The following is a 16,958-nucleotide window of genomic DNA, read 5'->3' as shown; positions in this document are numbered from 1 at the left end:
ATAATATATATATATATATATATATATATATATATATATATATATATATATATAATTTTTTTTTACATCTATGAATTTTGAAATGAATAAAAGCATAAAAAGTGAATAACCTTAGCTTTCCATTTGAATTATTAAAGTGATAATCCACCTCTAAGCTAAATTCACTCATCTTCAAGTAGTTACAAGTCTTGAGTTTTTCTGTTAAATAAAAAACGATTGTCTGAAGAATGCTGTAAACTTGTAGGATTGACATGCAAAGAAAAATAAATAACGTATACACGTTTTCAACTTTCTTCAAAACATCCTCTTTTTGCATTTAACAGAAAAAAATGAACTCATAGGCTTGAAACAAGTGGAGTGAAATGTAAAGAATTTAATTAGCTTCCTCAACTTTTAAAGACTTTAGAAATAATCTTTTCAAACTTTGAACCCATAAAACTCGGAATAGCTTTGCAAAATAAACAAGCTATAAGTGCAATTTGCAAACAATGAGAACGTTTAATGTCTGTGTCCAGATGTAACAAATGATTTATACAAAATAGTGATGGATCAAAGAAAATGAGAAAATATACAACATAATATTTGCTAAAATATCGTGGGCCCACGTTTCAATTCTATTTTTTTTTAACTTTTACATTATTTGGTTATATTTTTCTTAGTTGGCATCAGAATACCCAATCATGCCACAATTGTTAAAGGCCCAGAATCACTGATTTGCGGCTCGTCTTTCTAAAAACCAATCTGCTGTTAAAATATAACTGGACAAAAAAGAAAATGGAAAGAAATTAGAGGCTTGTAAGTCTGTGGTGGGTCACAGGCTCAGGAAATGACTTCTAAGAGGGAATTAAACAGCCGAACTGACGTTTACTCACTCACACATCACAGTTAACACAGTAACCCCCCACCCCCACCCCATAATCGGTCCAAATGGACATTCCCATGCATGTGTTCTGCCGGTAAAGCCATCGTATAACCAAATGAGTGCTGAAGGCTCGAGCTAAAGATTTTTATGTTCGGAAACAGCAGGAGGCTGAAGTTACGGTCCAGATGCTGGTACAACTGTGCTGTCACATCTCACAAACTGCAAAATTCAGGCACTCATATATAGTTTATTTCGAGAAGTTGCATCTCCTGGGAGCTGAGGAAAAAACAAGTGAGGGCAATGTACTGTGAAAGATGGTTCTCGGTCTTCATGGAGATGGGTCCAGTTACTCTATGGTCCGTTTGAAAGCGAGAAACGCCTCAAAGTGGGCACAATGCGATGGGAGGAGGAGCAGGGTGTACCGCTGGCTCAGAGTGCATCACCACCACCACCACACTGGTTTACAGCAGAAAACAAGGCAACAAATCAAGTGTGGGCTAACCAGGGAATTAGAACGCAGGCCTGGCAATGGGCTTGAGGTGGCTAGGTAAGCAGTATGGATCTAATCGTTTGCTACTGCTTTCTTCATACACTGAATAAGAGAAAATATAATACATTTGAATAAAATACAACAGCAGCAGATGCCATTATAAAAGGAGAGGCAAAGGAAGAAAGGAGTGAGATTAGAAGGGAAGAAAAAAAGTAGATCTGAAAGCCTAGAGTGTTTTCGTGAAGAGCTGAGGCAGGACAGGCAGACGGGCCACGGCCATGCTTGTTGCGATGACCCAGTAATTAGTGGAGAGGAGAAAACTCAGTCTCTTCCAGTCCAGAGATGGAGTCGCTGTATTCTAAAGCCAGGGACACGCAGACCATCCGCCATTTTCTCATCATTCTCCCTCCTGCTGATTCGATCTCCTTCGCTCCCCTGCCGTTTGCGGGGTAGGTGAAGGGGGGAAAATCTTATATTTGAATTTTATGTCAGTCCCGACTACCTAGTAGTCATCTAAATCAAAGAACTCATCGTCGTCTCCCTGGTACTCCATGCCTTGGAAATCCACCCGGTACCTCAAGATTCCTGAGGACAACAAGATATGTCAATATCACCAATTCTGATTGAAACAATCAATATTAAATTTTTTATTATTTAAATTCTTACCACCGATGCCTCCAAAGCCTTTCACAAACTGCGAGCCCTCCTGGCTTTTGTCTGTAACAATTTCCAGCGTGGCCCCAAACTTCTTGTAGTTATTGGCAAACCACTCAAGCAGCGGCATGCTCTCGATCAGCTCATGCTCCTGACCAGTCTAAAACAAACACATACAGGACTGTTAACATTATACAACTTTACCTAGAAGCCCACACTGGCTATATGGAAAAGTAAATATTACGTAAAAGGGTCCAACAAAGTGTATTTAAAATTATTGTCAGCATTATTCTACAGATTAAGATAACAGATAAAAAAATACATTCCTTTCCAGAGAGTAATCGAAATAAAGACTGTTTGTATATAAAGTGCACACTTTGCAAAAACATTAAATTATTACGTTTTCACATCAAACATAATTGCCAATCACAACTACAGGATTGTAAATCTTCCCTAAGAGCACACAGAAATAGTTAAATATTTAAAGACTGCATTTCAAATTGAAGTTTGTATTCTAGTGATTCATTTAATTGCTGATTGGCTCGGTGAGTGGATTATAATGGTTTAACAAAAACTTCAAAATCCCTATGGGAAAAATACTTGCAAAACCTGTGCTACTGAAAAAGTGGACTGTTGGTTTTGCCATCAAAAGTTCCACTCAATTGTTCAAAAGACTGTTTATAGTGGAACAGCAATGTGGCTTTATTATGGGCTGATGATACAGTAATAATATAATAATATAATACATGTAATAAAGGCTGTTGATCTGATTTCAGGCCATGATATAATATAATGGCACTTAAATATACAAAAGTGGATCAGGAAGTAATGTTGCATCCAGCAGTGCTCTGTTTTTACTTTGCATAATGAAAAATAAAATGGCTGATTCATACATTACAAATAATTTAAAGCTGAAATTATTTTATTTACCTCCTTGTCGGTGAAATGAGACTTGTCCTTCTCCTGTTCAGGTGTCAGATAGAGGATCTTTTCATCTGGAAAATAATGAAAAAAAGTAATGAAACTGAAATGAGCAAGTACTTTTAGTTTAACAACATCATGACTAAACACCACAGGAGGTACAAATGTGTGTACCATTTTCCGGTGTAGTATTCTCTCCATGACAGCGTAGGACATAACGCATAGTGTCCAGGTTCTCGTAAACTATAAGGATCTCCACTGCACCCATCTCCAGTGCTTTGAGTGTGTCTTCAACGCCGAAACAATATTTCCCTGTGTCCTGACTGATCTCATCAAAATATCGACCTGAAATTAGAGACATGAGTCATGTAAGGCCAAAAAATATAAAAAAATAAATAAAAATAGGCAAGTGACTACATTCTTCATAGTTTATATAAGGTGTCACTAAAGGCAGTGTTTAAGCAATAAAACATTCTTAATAATTCTATTGCATTCATCAAGCCTGTAAACCTTACTTAAATTAGCTACCTATTAGTTTTTTTTCTTGGATGAACTTGACATTGGACAGCACTTCCGCCGAGAGCTCGATGGCCTGGTTGAAACCGTTCTCTCCTCCATACGATATGTCGACTAGCTTCAGAACCTTCGCTTGTAACCTCTACATGTGCAGATGAACCAAAGTCAGAAAGGGAACAGAATTCTGAATGAAGTTCACGAGTCAATCGCTGCTAAGAGAGCATACCGGATCAAACATGTCTGACTGGCTGAGTTCCGTCTTGAAGTCGGCCGATCCAGCGAGAACCAGTCCTGCCACGTTGACCTTGTCATTGGACACAAAAAGTTGCACAGCCGTCTCCGCTACCTTACGCACATAGTTATGTCTCTTCTCCATTCTTAAACGAGCAAAACGAAGAGCGGACTGTCCTCCTCTACCTGTAAACAGTTCATGTAAAATAGTACAATTAGGACCCTATAAAAAAAAACAAAAGAAGCCTCAGCAATCAGTTTGATGACAAGCTTTACCGTGCTTTTTGGGCAGGTCCACAGTGAATTTGTGCAGCACCTCCCTTGTGTTGCCTTGTAAAGTCCCAAACAGGGCACCACTACCATCAATCACAATGAAGCCAAATTTGCTGTCGTCTGACAGGAGAGCTGTTAGAGCCTGTAGACACATAAATTAGGCGTTAGAAATAAAATAAAGCTATGTTAATACGGGTAGATTTTAGCGGTTGTGGGTTAGACACACTCACTAGCCACTCCCACAAAAATTTTAGTTTTCTTAAAAGCAGGGTTTAACAATAAGTATGCAAATGGTATCTTAGAATCGAGAAGCAACACAGCTGACAAAAAGAATTGTTCGTGCAAGAAAAAGAAAGCAAGCGAATAATGAATGAGGAAGATCCCTTGCGCTAGCAGCTGAGCTGATGTGATGCACGCAACTGTTTGAAAACGTGCGCTCCGGTTTCCTTGCTTGAAGCAAGTATGCCTAGAAACACTACTGATGTGATCAGTTCTCTTTTAAATATACTAGACAAAAAGTTATGCTCATGCACCCAGAGTCTTGCTGCTTTCAAGAGCTCTAAATTTTTCTTTTTGCAAGCAACACTGGTTGCTTTCGCTTTGAACAGATTCAGTGTTTCCTCTAGAATTTTTTTCTAGCTGTGGCGGCAGGGCTTTTTTTTTTTTTTTTTTTACACAGATCTACCTGTGGTGTTATTTCAGTGACAAATGTCGTGAACGCAGTATTAGAAGTCGTGATCGCATTTATGTAATAGCTTACAGCATGTGAATCTCTTGTGCGCCGATTTCCTCTGCTCGTGCACAAAACTTTTCGCACGCCCCCTCAAATATAAGCCGCTTCAAGAGTGCAGATCTTGTGCGCTCCCAAATAAATGCTGCTGAAGTGCGATTGTGCGTTTATGTAACGAGTATGTCTCCAGCATTCATTAGATTTGCAAGAAATATTTATGAATGTCTCCCTAATTAACATAAATAGCGATATTAATGCGTCCTGAAGTAAAGTGAAACGGCTATACGTCATGTTTGCTGGCCTCACACGCCTGTCAATCAGCCAGCCAGTCAATCAGTCAGCATGTAACCTTAAAGGGTAAACAAATGACGCACAGCACTACTGCGGTTACAGAAATGTTTGCGCTGTTATAATTCACTTACCCTTAATACGTTTTGGTGCGATTATTACCCGCTATTAAAAAATAAAATGTTTTGAATGAGAAGCTGTAATGTAGCCGTGGCGGGATGAATTTTGGCGTGGCGCCCCGCCATGGAAGAATGAATGTAGTGGAAACCATGAGATTATTATTTGGCCTAACATTAACAGTTTGCGTGTGATCATCCTTTCATTATCACTCTCAGTATGTTTGTCACCTGCTTTCTTTTGCATAGTTATTTTTGTTAATATAGTTTAATTAACTCCCTATTTATGTGTATAGGTAACTGGTTATCTGGGACAGATTACTGTGCATAGTTTTAGATACATGACACTAATTATTTTTTAAATACTTTTTTTTTTTAAAAGAAATGTTTTATTAAAAAAAAAGTGTAGTATACAGCTATATTTAGCTAGTTTTGACACATTTAAAGTTTGTGGTTAAGAAATAATTATTTATTCATGTTTTGGGTATTTGGTAAATCCTTAATTTTGAGCTCTGAAAAGTCATGTGAATAAAAGTTAATTGTAATATGACACTATGACCCATATGCTCATTGAGCAAGCTTAAACACGACACAAAAAGTGAAATGGAGGATGCATGTGGACATAACACAAAATGCCTAAGTCATATTTATGCATACAAAATATTTTCCCAACAACAGAAGTGTGGCATGTGAAAATGCTAAGTGGCTAGTAATGCTGAAAAACTACTAGCCACAGTGGCTGGTGATTTAATAAAGTTAATGTCAAGCCCAGTGTGTGTGTTATATAATATATATATATATATATATATATATATATATATATATAGATGTTGTTTTATATAAAAAAAACTCTTCTTTTAGTGATTTATTCAAACAATTTTACAAAATGGCTGATTTAAAGACAACTTTATTGAGCGACTGCCTTTAGGGTGGGCAGTATGAGGATTATTAGCATTAACAAGACAGTATTATTTTATATAAAGTGTGATGTTTACGTTAGACCTTTGAACTATTTCCATTGATGAAATTCAATGTAACTCTTTTAACTGCAATACAAATTTAATGTCATATGTTATCAAACTTGCATACTAATAACAGGCCAGAGAATTCAGTACTGCTCATTTTACTTTGTCATATGTCGTAACACCAATAATGTGACTCGTTTTCTTGATTTTAATTTTAACTGCATGATAAATAGTCACGCAGTGAAATGTTTAGGGCTTAAGTGGTTAGTCAATTTGCACATTGTTAAAAGCTCTATGACATTCACAACAAATGTCACACTCCAAGTCAAATTATTTCAATGTTTCAACAAGAGAAACAGATTTTTACCAGGATTTCTGCAGGTTTCAAAGTTAAATTTAAGAAATTTTTAAGACCATTATGAATTATATTTTAGACTTATGCAGGGCTAAATGCTAGGGATTTTTAAAAAAAAATCTATCAAACCTTTTACAAATTACAATAAATAAAACAATAATAATTTAGTTTGATTATTTTTTCAATTATATCCATTTACAAAACCTTTAACGCTTACAAAGACTAGAACAAAACAGTTGCCTATTACTTTAGTCTACAAAAATAAGTTATTAATAAAAACAGGTTACATCAATAACCTCAGCAGTAAATAAACGAAGAATGTTTAAGCACATGTTATTGTAAGCAAAATAATTAAATGCTATTTTTAAATGAAATTTTATTAAGATGGATTGTTGGTGATTGTATGGGTCTTAATGGCCAGATTGGGTAGCTATACATGAACAAAGAAAAACTAAGACCCACTTAAAAAAACTGTAAGACCTAAAACACAACATTTCAGTAGATATAAGTATTTTTAAGGCCTTAAATGTAGCTTTTGAGATTTAAGACATTAATACTTTAAGACCCCGTGGACACCCTGCTTACCTCAGTATGGAATTTGTTGTCACATAAATACAAGGACGTGTTGATTGGTTTAAATGGCTCAAAATCAATGTTAACTTTCTTCTCTTTGCCTTCCTCTGTCACTATGGTGCCACAATACACCACCAGGCCATTAGGAGGCACTGCGAGACAAACAGGAGACTTTAGTGACGGTATCGGAACAAACCACACCAAATGAAGAGATTAGATAGGGTGGAAAGCTCAATTATATCCACCCATACACAATATCTGTATGAACTTGCCAGTTTTGACATTAAAACCACACTATTACAGAAAAGTAAAAAATTGAAGAATTTGAATGGATGAAAAAAATGTAAATGGAAGTAAAGCCATAATTTTACCTTTGTTGTAGAGTTTGAGTCTCTGCTGTACTGAAGTAATGGCTCCCAGTACAGAGAGTCTGTTGACTCTGCTCTTGATGTTCGAAGCTGTGCCGAACTCATCAGCCAACATCTTCGCAACGCGCGAGATCTGATCCTTGGGTGGGATGATGAGGGAGATCATACTGGTGCCATTGCTGAGGAAGAGAATAAAACATGGTTTTAAAGGGCAGCTATTATTAGAGCACCTTTATATATATATATATATATATATATAAAAATAAAGGTTGTTTAAAAGTTAGGTTGATATTTAATTTTATTGAAATTAAAAATGCTAAGTTTCATTCATTAGCCTAATTTTTTTTAACATACATTACTAAAAAGTGAATAAGTTTCACAACTAATGTTTTTGGACTTAAGCATTCTAAAATAAACTTAAATATTGTTTCTGTGACTGCAAGCTGTTCATCAACCAATGCCCTTATTGTCAGTGTTACATGATCCTTCAGAATTTATTATATGCTGACTGTTTAAGTAACTTTTCATGATATTAATTTTGAAAATTCAGACCTCATTCTGTTTCTACTAAACATAACATACAATGTTAATAGTATTTATTCATTTATTTGAAGCCATTGGCTATTACATGGCAGATACATATTAAATATTTTATTTTGCAAGTAGACAATACAATATACTAAAAACAAACATGTATATAAAAAAATTAAAGGTTAAGAACTAAATTACTATCACCACATAAGCACTTTAAATGTACATTGCGGAAAAAAAATGTTTTTTTTTTGGGAGGGGATTCAAAACTTCTAATATATTATGAAACAATCTAAACAACTTAAACTGTATTAAATGTACAGTTCACCAATGAATTGCTCCAAACAATTAAAAGTAACCCAGGGTGCCATTATGCTTAGCATTCACTTTAATTGTTTAAGAAAAAGGCTAGAGAACAAAAGAATTCGTGGGTGGTGCTGTTATAGCTACAAAGTGTTTATATTTAATATTTTAAAATATGAATTAAGTCAGGAATATAAGACATCATGGTGATGTTGATGTATATATTTTTTAATTAGTAACCGGCTGCAAGCTTTCAACGACTGGTTTTATACGCCATGAGACATCACACTACTTAAACACAGCAACATTACCAAATAATAAAGACGAACAAAATAAATATAAGACCTATTTAAATCTCTCAAAAACAAAACAGTATATTTAGTTTAATAATGTACGGTTTTTGCTGTAGACCACACGTCACCTCCACCACCGACCCATTTTAAGGCGTCATCCTTATGGCGCGTCACATCACAAACGGCACCACAAAAACTTAATGTTGTTCATTTACCAACAAGTAATCCTTTCGAAATAAAGAACTATTCAGCTCACGATCTTGTTTTTCGCCCACCATGCTGCTCTACAACAGCTGTTAGCAAGGCGGTTAGCATGTGGTTGCCTCGAAGAACGACTCAATTCGCGCACCTGAGGTGTTACTGTTTGTCATTCAACACCTGTGTACCAACAAACAGAATATGAGAGAACCAGCCTCACCCTCTAGCCGCCTCGAGGCTTTTGATCAACTTCTTAATCTTCCAAATTTCCACGTTCCTGTCCGCTGCGCTGGGGTCGTCCGCCATCTTCCTCGCGCTGTCTGGACCTGCTGAAAAAGAGAAGCCAACTTTAGCTAGCTAGCACGAAGTGCTGAAATTATCGGCTATTATAATGACGGAAAAATCACAATGAAAGTCTGAAAAAGAGATAGAGGATCTGAATAAATTGTTACTTGATTAAAATGTAGTTTACTGTGAGTGGAAGAAAAAAGGGCGACTAAAGTTTGATTAGCTAACCGGCTAATGCAGCCGTGCGCGCGGGCCTCTCGCATCCCTGCCACGCGCCGCTCGCGCGAAACCACCCTTTCACAATTATTCATTTTTATTTTAACACGTGGTAAATTTTTCCAAGATGTTTCATCGTCGGGTATTGTTGAATTACACTTACAGACTAGATTGATCCGCTCCGCCGTGCCCGTACGGCAGTAGTTTGTGGTCCAGAGCTCGCTCGCCGCCGCTGCTTCTCAGTGACGTGATACAGTGATCGTTAGCAGCCGGTTTGTTCTTGCTGCGCGTGGTGCTTCGGTGGAGCCTCACGTGGGGGAAAAGCACAAATTCCATTTAGTATCACTTCCTGAAAATGCCGCGCGCTGGGGGTGTTTTTGGAGAAGCCTGATTGGAGGATTTTGCTGTCAAACCAAAAGGGCGGGACGATGGGATCTAGACCTCAGCCGATCACAAACAGGCTCATTACATATTTCAGCCTTTCATTTTTTATTTTTTGCATTGTTTTAATTTAAGTTCCTCATCATTCTTACCGTATTAATTTTATGCATTTAGCAATTGCGAAATTAATAAAAATGTAACATATATATATATATATATATATATATATATATATATATATATATATATATATATATATTATAATATTATATATATATATATATATATATATATATATATATATATATATATATATATATATATATATATATATATATATATATATATATTACAAATTTTAAATACTTATTTTTTCAGATAACTGAATTATACATTTATAATTTTCATGCATTTATTCATTTTCTTTTCAGATTAGTCCCTTCATTAATCTGGGGTCGCGACAGCGGAATGAACCGCCAACTTATCCAGCATATGTTTAGGCAGCGGATGCCCTTCCCGCTGCAACTCATCACTGGGAAACACCCTCATTCACACTCATACACTACCCTAGTAGCAACGAATTCTGGCCCAGATTTGGCATAAAGCTGGCACAGCAGGCATTCATCCGGCACTGGCATACAGCATGTGGGCCAAACATGGCCCGAGTTTGGCAGAGGTGGCACCGTCTTTAAGGCGGCACACAAGATTTGGGCCAGATGCAAAACGTACTATTTGGCCCAGATTTAAAAATTTGATAAGTGGGCCATGTGAGTTTGGCCAGTCTTGACCCACATTTAAAATACACTAAAATCATTTTTGAGTAAAGAAAAAAAATTCTACCAATCAGGTCACTTTGAGAACAAGCATGCCCATAGTGTGCCTAAAGCGCATGACTCCATGTGTTTATCAATTTCATTGCAATCGTGACACACCAACCTATCTGGCCCAGTTCAGGCCCAGTTATGAGTTATTAACTTGGCTGAGACTTGGCCCAGATATGGTCTGTGTTTGGCCCTTGTCTGGAAGCCAGATTTGGTCCAGTCATGTACCGTAATTCACCGCGGCATGTGGGCCAAGCAAAACCTGATTGTGTGGGCCAGAGCTGGGCCAGAGAAATTTTGCTATGTGGGTACGGATAATTTAGCTTACCTAGTTCACCTGTACTGCATGTTTTTGGACTGGGGGAAACCGGAGCACCAGGAGGAAACCCATGCGGAAATGAGGAGAACATGCAAACTCCACAGAGAAATGCCAACTGACCCAACCAAGGCTCGAATCAGCAACCTTCTTGTTGTGAGGCAACAGCACTACCTAACTAGTTTCAAATTTTTATCTTGCATTTTAATTATATTAATTACAGTATGTAATTAATTTTTAGACCATGTCCTTCCCCTGTCAAAGAAAATCTTCTCATGTGGAAGAATGAACATTTTCTTAAGGTGAGTTTCACTACACTCCTGCAATTTTGGGATTATAATTTGTGTTCCTGTGTGTGATGTTCCACTCAGAGCTGTTCACATCCTCAAACTTGGAATTGTAGTTATCTGTAATAAAACCACTGTGTCAGTCAAATGTACAATATGTCAAGAAGCACACATTCACTGGCCACTTTATTAGGTACACCTGTCCAACTGCTTGTTAGGGCAAATTTCTAATCAGCCAAGCACATGGCAGCAACTCAATGCATTTAGGGATGTAGACTTGGTCAAGATGATCTGCTGCAGTTCAAACCGAGCATCAGAATAGGGAAGTTAATTTAGGTGACTTTGAACGTGGCATGTCTGAGTATTTCAGAAACTGCTGATCTGCACAACCATCTGGTTTACAGAGAATGATACGAAAAAAGAGAAAATATCCAGTGAGCGGCAGTTCTGTGGGCGCAAATCCCTTGTTGAGGTCAGAGAAGAATGGCCAGTCTGGTTCAAGCTGATAGAAAGGCAACAGTAACTCAAATTACCACTTGTTATAATCAAGATATGCAGAAGAGCATCTCTGAAGACACAACACGTCAAACCTTGGGGTAGTTGGCCTACAGCAGTAGAAGACCACACTGGGAGCAACTTCTGTCAGCTACGAACAGGAAACTGAGGCTACAATTCGCACAGGCTCACCAAAATTGGACAATAGAAAATTGGAAAAAATGTTGTCTAGTCTGATGAGTTTTGATTTTTGCTGCGACATTCGGGTTGTATGGTTAGAATTTGGCATCAACAACATGAAAGCATGGATCCATCCTGCCTTGTATCAACAGTTCCGGCTGCTGCTGGTGGTGTAATAGTGTGGGGGATATTTTCTTGGCACACTTTGGGACCAATTAAGCAGCATGTCAATGCCACAGCCTAACTGAGTATTGCTGCTGACCATGTCCATCCCTTTTATGACCAGTGTATCCTTCTGATGCTATCCAGCAGGATAACACACCATGTCATAAACCGTAAATCATCACAGACTGGTTTCTTGAACATGACAATGAGTTCACTGTACTCAAATGGCCTCCACAGTCACTAGGTCTCAATACAATAAAGCACCTTTGGGATGTGGTGGAACAGGAGATTCACAACATGGATGTGCAGCCGACAAATCTGCAGCAACTGTGTTATGCTATCATGTCAAAAAGGATCAAAATCTCTGAAGAATATTTCCAGTATCTTATTGAATCTATGCCACGAAGGATTAAGGCAGTTCTGAAGGCAAAAGGGGTTCAACCCGGTACTAGTAAGGTGTACCTAATAAAGTTTTAATTGTTGTTATAAGTGAACATGTGAATGCCTTTTACTCCCAATTAACACAATTCCAATGTAAGTGTGTAAGGAAATATATAATGTGCTAAAATAAATGACACACTATGTTTTCAAGTATCTGTTTTAATATAATTCCTTCATTTAAGGTACTAGAAACATTCTATTGCTGTTAATGATCACTTTCAGGGACATTTTTTTTCTGATGGAAAATTCAAATTTAACATCAGAAATGTAACAAACAAATACTTACATTTTGGCTCACCATTTTTGTTTAAAAAAAGCAATAACAGACTGTGCTGAATATTGTCATAGCTAAGGACAGACACTGCACGTTTTTGTTATGCCTTCAGATGTGACTGAATTCAAAATTTAGCACAGCTTGTACCACCTTATTGCTTAAGTAAAATCAAAAACTTTTACTTTAATGTTTTTCTTACATTGAAAATACAGTATAATGCAGTTCAGTACCCCTCACATAAGGAAACCAAACCTGCAATTAAAAGATCAGATCACCCAAAAATTTAAATTCCGTTATTAACTACTTACCCTCATGTTGTTTCGACCCCCTGAGAAATTTATTCAAGTTCAAAACACAAATTAAGATATTTTTGATGAAATCTAGGAGCTAAATCTAGTTTGATCCTCAACAAACAGTCCTGATACATTCAAAGAATGATGCACCAAATTTGAGTTTTTCAGGCAAAAGATAAAATTGACCAAAATTGAGTCAAAAAAAAAAAAAAAAAAAAAAACAATGACCCCTCTGGAAGAAAATTGATGGTGGGGAAAATGGGTGTAAGAAAAAAAACTGGGTGGGAGACAAAAAATGGTTGGGAGAAAAAAAAGAAGTGATAGGAAAATATATATATTTTAAAGTTTTTGCATTCCCTCCCAAAGATCTTTTGCGTTCCCTTGCAAAACTGTTGTTCCACAAACACTTCCGGTTCACTTAATACACTCCCATTTTGCGGGGATTCTCCCATATCTTACCATTCTATCCCGCTATCATCCTTTCATTGGGTATTTTCCCATATTTCTCCCATATTTTTAATCTTGAAACCAGTGAAATGAATATAATAATGTCTGCATTCACTATCTTTCCATTAAAGCTGTGCGTCAATCATATGCAACCTCTGAATCAGAGAATGCATGTTGACTGACTGACGGACGCTATGATAAACCAATCCCAGATCAACTTCTGTACACGTCATTCCGGATCTTTGTACATCTGCAGTCATTACAATGTGGTTGTTTTTTTAAAGTTATTATAATCTAAGCTTAGTCAAATTTTAAAAGGTTTTCAAAATGTAATCATTTAATCAACTAATAAAAAAATACCACAAAGCATTTTTGGTTTCAGTTTTTGGCTAAGTGCATCCAGAATTTTCGGTCCAGAATTTTCATTTCGGTGCATCCATAGTTTAAAGTCCATAAAAGACAACAAAAATACTGTCAACTGAAATCATATGGGGTCTCAAAAATACTGTAAATATGAATGTTTTTGCCTGTATAACAGTATCTTCACATTTTGCTACAAGTAATTTGACGCATTGCCATTAGAGTCAGCAGTGCAACACACAAGCATCGTATTACTCATAGTAAATGCACACCCTAATCTGATCCAGAAGACATTGTCAAAAAAAGTAGTTTAGTTTGGAATACAAAAGTGTTCCTAAAGCTTTTCATGATCCCAGTTGAAGTACTTATCAAAGTCTTACAGAATATTTTGACAATGTTTTGGTCCCTTTTCTGGACTTTAAACACATCTGGACCAATGCTGTCTATGGAGGATGACAGAGCTCTTGGATTTCATCTAAAATATCTTCATTTGTGTTATGAAGTTGAACAAAGGTCTCATGGGTGTGGAACAACATAAGGGCGAGTAATTAATAACAGAAATATATATATTTTTTTTGTGTGTGAAATAATATAAAAAAACATGAGGAACTTTTTTTTTTTTGCATTGTTACATTACATAATCAGAGGAAAAATGTTCTTAATTGCAAAAAAATAAATAAAATAAAAATAAATAAATTTAAATGAAGTTTACACAAACGTACAAGCATTCTGGTAATCCACTCAGACCATCATATCAAATTAGTTTTGCCTAAATATGTATATATTTTAAACCAGGGGTGCCCAAAGTCAGTCCTGGAGGGCCAGAGTCCTGCAACGTTTAGTTCCAACCACAATCAGACACATGGACTAGCTAATCAAGCCCTTACTAGGCTTTCTAGAAACATCCTTGCAGGTGTGTTGAGGCAAGTTGGAGCTAAAATCTGCAGTACATCGGCCCAGGACAGAGTTTGGACATGCCTGTTTTAGACTCTCAAACAGCTGGTTGACTTTAATGTTTGCATCAATCAACAAGCAATGTCATTTCAACATAAAATCTTCAATGTTTTAATGAATTTTGAATGGCCTGAGGATTAGTAAATTAACAGAATTTTTAAAGAAAACTATACCTTTCACAACCGTTTGACAACCGCTTGACAACCGACTTCTTCAATCTTAGGGTGAAATATGACATTCATTTTGCTTTATTTTGTGGGATTTAATGATATATATTGGTCTTATTTGTACATTGCAATGTTGTACTCTTCATACATAATTTAAATATAGGAAACATAAAACTGTTATTGCATTTTTGTCCAGGTCTTTGAGCTCCCCTTGCACATTTTAGATTGTTATTCAACAAACATTTATTTAAAACATGATCTCATTAGTCCAACCTTCTAAACCATAATGCACAGTGCTGGGACTGCAGAACTATCATAATATTTAATACTAACACACTTAGTTCTGCTGTTTTTGTCTTAATAATATACGTTCTGAGGAAACAGAGTCTTCTGAATTTATTGGTTTTCCTGAGTTTGCTCTATAATTACTTTATTAAATTGCACCCTACACCCAAATGGCAACCACAAATCATACCTATTTCACAAACTGGTGTCTTGAGAGTATAAAAAGACTTTAAAGTTTGTATCTAAACTAAATATTTCCGAATTTAATAAGCTCTAGGACACTTTCAGCTACTTTCACACCAGTTCGTTTGTCACGGTCTCTTGTTTCCTTTGCTGAGTTTGTCTCCAAGCTCCTGGATCAGTTCAGCCAGCTCCTCTGTGGCCTGGGATTTTTCCTCCAGGAGCTCATAACGCAGGCTGGAAATGTCCTGCTTGATTTCCTTCAACTCACCTGAAGAGAAAAAGCACAACAGTTTGATCTCTTTCAATGAAAATACATCCTCAAAAACAGAGTTATAGTCATATATAAATTTTTATATGTTTACTTATTTTTATAAGTGTTTTTTTCAACACTTAATAGCTTGACACTTTTTGAACTCTAAAAATTAGTTATTTGCACAATGCTATTTAGAATCATATTCTCCAGAATCACATATCTCCAAAAGATGTGCTTCTTTCATGCAAATAAAGTTCTGCAAATTGTTTGCAATGTATAAAGTCAGCATCAAAAGTATGGTGACAGAGGAATGATACCGTTGGAATCCCTTTCATAACATTTTTTTTCAACCTCATGAATAATAAAAATAAACTAATAAGAATCCACCCTGCTTGAACGAGCTTGAGCTTTAAAGAGGCAGACAACAAAACTGCAGTGGACAACAAATAAATGTTATTCGTCACCTCAGAATTATAAGGTTCTATCTGACATTTTTGTTAATATTGAGTTATTGACATATTCTTATTAAATGACAACTTATTTACATTATGGGGTGTTTTTTTTATAAGTTGTTTACATTTTAAGACTTTTTATTTAAAAACAAATGCAAAAACTTTACAGTTCAATATCTTAAAATCATTCAGAACGCAGATAGAACCTTATAATTCCAAGGTGATGTATTGTGCATGAGTGTTGATGCTATAACGTTAAGTGTTATAGCTTTAAGTTGTGGTTTAAGTGTTTATTGTGGTCAATTGGCTGTTAAAAATCTTTCAACACTGTCCTTGGTTCACATTTTATTTTTAAGACAAGACAAACTCACACAAACTCAAGACAAACTCTCACAAGGAAACTTAACTATTTTACATTTTATCAGCTTACTGGCTAATTCCTGAGTTCAGTCATACGCAAATATATGACTTTTAAAGGTTTAATAAACCCTTTTTTAAATACTTTTTCTAAGATTTTTACAGATTTGTGTGTGCTGAGCATCAGTTAAGTTAACATTAGCACCTGTCAGCTTTAATTGTAGGGACAACTGGATCACTTTGAGCTTTTGTCAGCTAATTTCATCTTCCGGGTTTAAAATAATATTTGAGGCAGAATCAAACTCGGTGACGTAGCGCCAATCTGCTTGTCCAGAGATAATGTATGTCGGTTTCTCAATATATAACTAAGTTTTTTTTATCCTATGAGAACCCCCTGCTTCTTAATTATTTATGAGAGCACATACATTCCAAAAGCAAGTCAGACCTGCCAAGCTGTGATACCGTGTCCGTGCACAGCACACAGTATTTAGCCAGTCATAAAGGATCATATGTGTTTGTTTCCATGATCCACGAGGTTTGTTGCAAGTTTTTCCCTGTGATGCTGTGAGGGCCGATATAGCAAAGCTGTTAGTTTGCAGAAAGCATTTTTGTTAGGAGAGCTATAGGAGAATTGGAGAATGACGAATTTTGCCTTTTATCAGTTTGAGTTTCAGAC

At 36.3% G+C, this 16,958-nt stretch overlaps 2 protein-coding genes and 1 long non-coding RNA gene across 6 annotated transcripts in view; 1 reads left to right on the top strand and 2 right to left on the bottom strand.

The window, feature by feature from the left end:
- Positions 1-478: 478 nt before the first annotated feature.
- etf1b (eukaryotic translation termination factor 1b) lies at positions 479-9,497 on the bottom strand. The gene is given in 11 exon segments (NM_201460.2): positions 479-1,937; positions 2,019-2,166; positions 2,937-3,001; positions 3,102-3,272; positions 3,456-3,585; positions 3,670-3,860; positions 3,951-4,089; positions 6,987-7,126; positions 7,346-7,521; positions 8,888-8,996; positions 9,335-9,497. Coding segments are annotated over 10 exon segments (1,329 nt in total). The 5' UTR covers positions 8,974-8,996; positions 9,335-9,497; the 3' UTR covers positions 479-1,854.
- Positions 9,498-9,983: 486 nt separating this feature from the next.
- LOC147835055 (uncharacterized) lies at positions 9,984-13,049 on the top strand. The gene is made up of 2 exons (XR_015501112.1): positions 9,984-10,845; positions 10,931-13,049. It is a non-coding gene; the product is annotated as an uncharacterized LOC147835055 (long non-coding RNA).
- The window catches only part of trpc7a (transient receptor potential cation channel, subfamily C, member 7a), a 59,177-nt gene continuing 54,617 nt past the window's right edge, over positions 12,399-16,958 (bottom strand). For 3 of the 4 annotated variants that reach the window (XM_087269654.1, XM_087269653.1, XM_087269652.1), the window contains one exon: positions 12,399-15,488. In XM_087269654.1, the coding sequence (XP_087125780.1) occupies positions 15,349-15,488 (140 nt within the window). In that variant the 3' untranslated portion in view covers positions 12,399-15,348. 4 annotated transcript variants of the gene reach the window in all.

This window comes from Danio rerio, chromosome 10 (genome assembly GCF_052040795.2).
Source record: "Danio rerio strain M-AB ecotype USA chromosome 10, GRCz13ab, whole genome shotgun sequence".
Classification (NCBI taxonomy): Eukaryota; Metazoa; Chordata; class Actinopteri; order Cypriniformes; family Danionidae; genus Danio; species Danio rerio.
The sequence above is the reverse complement of the archived record's forward strand: the minus strand, read 5'-3'. Positions and strand labels throughout refer to the sequence as shown.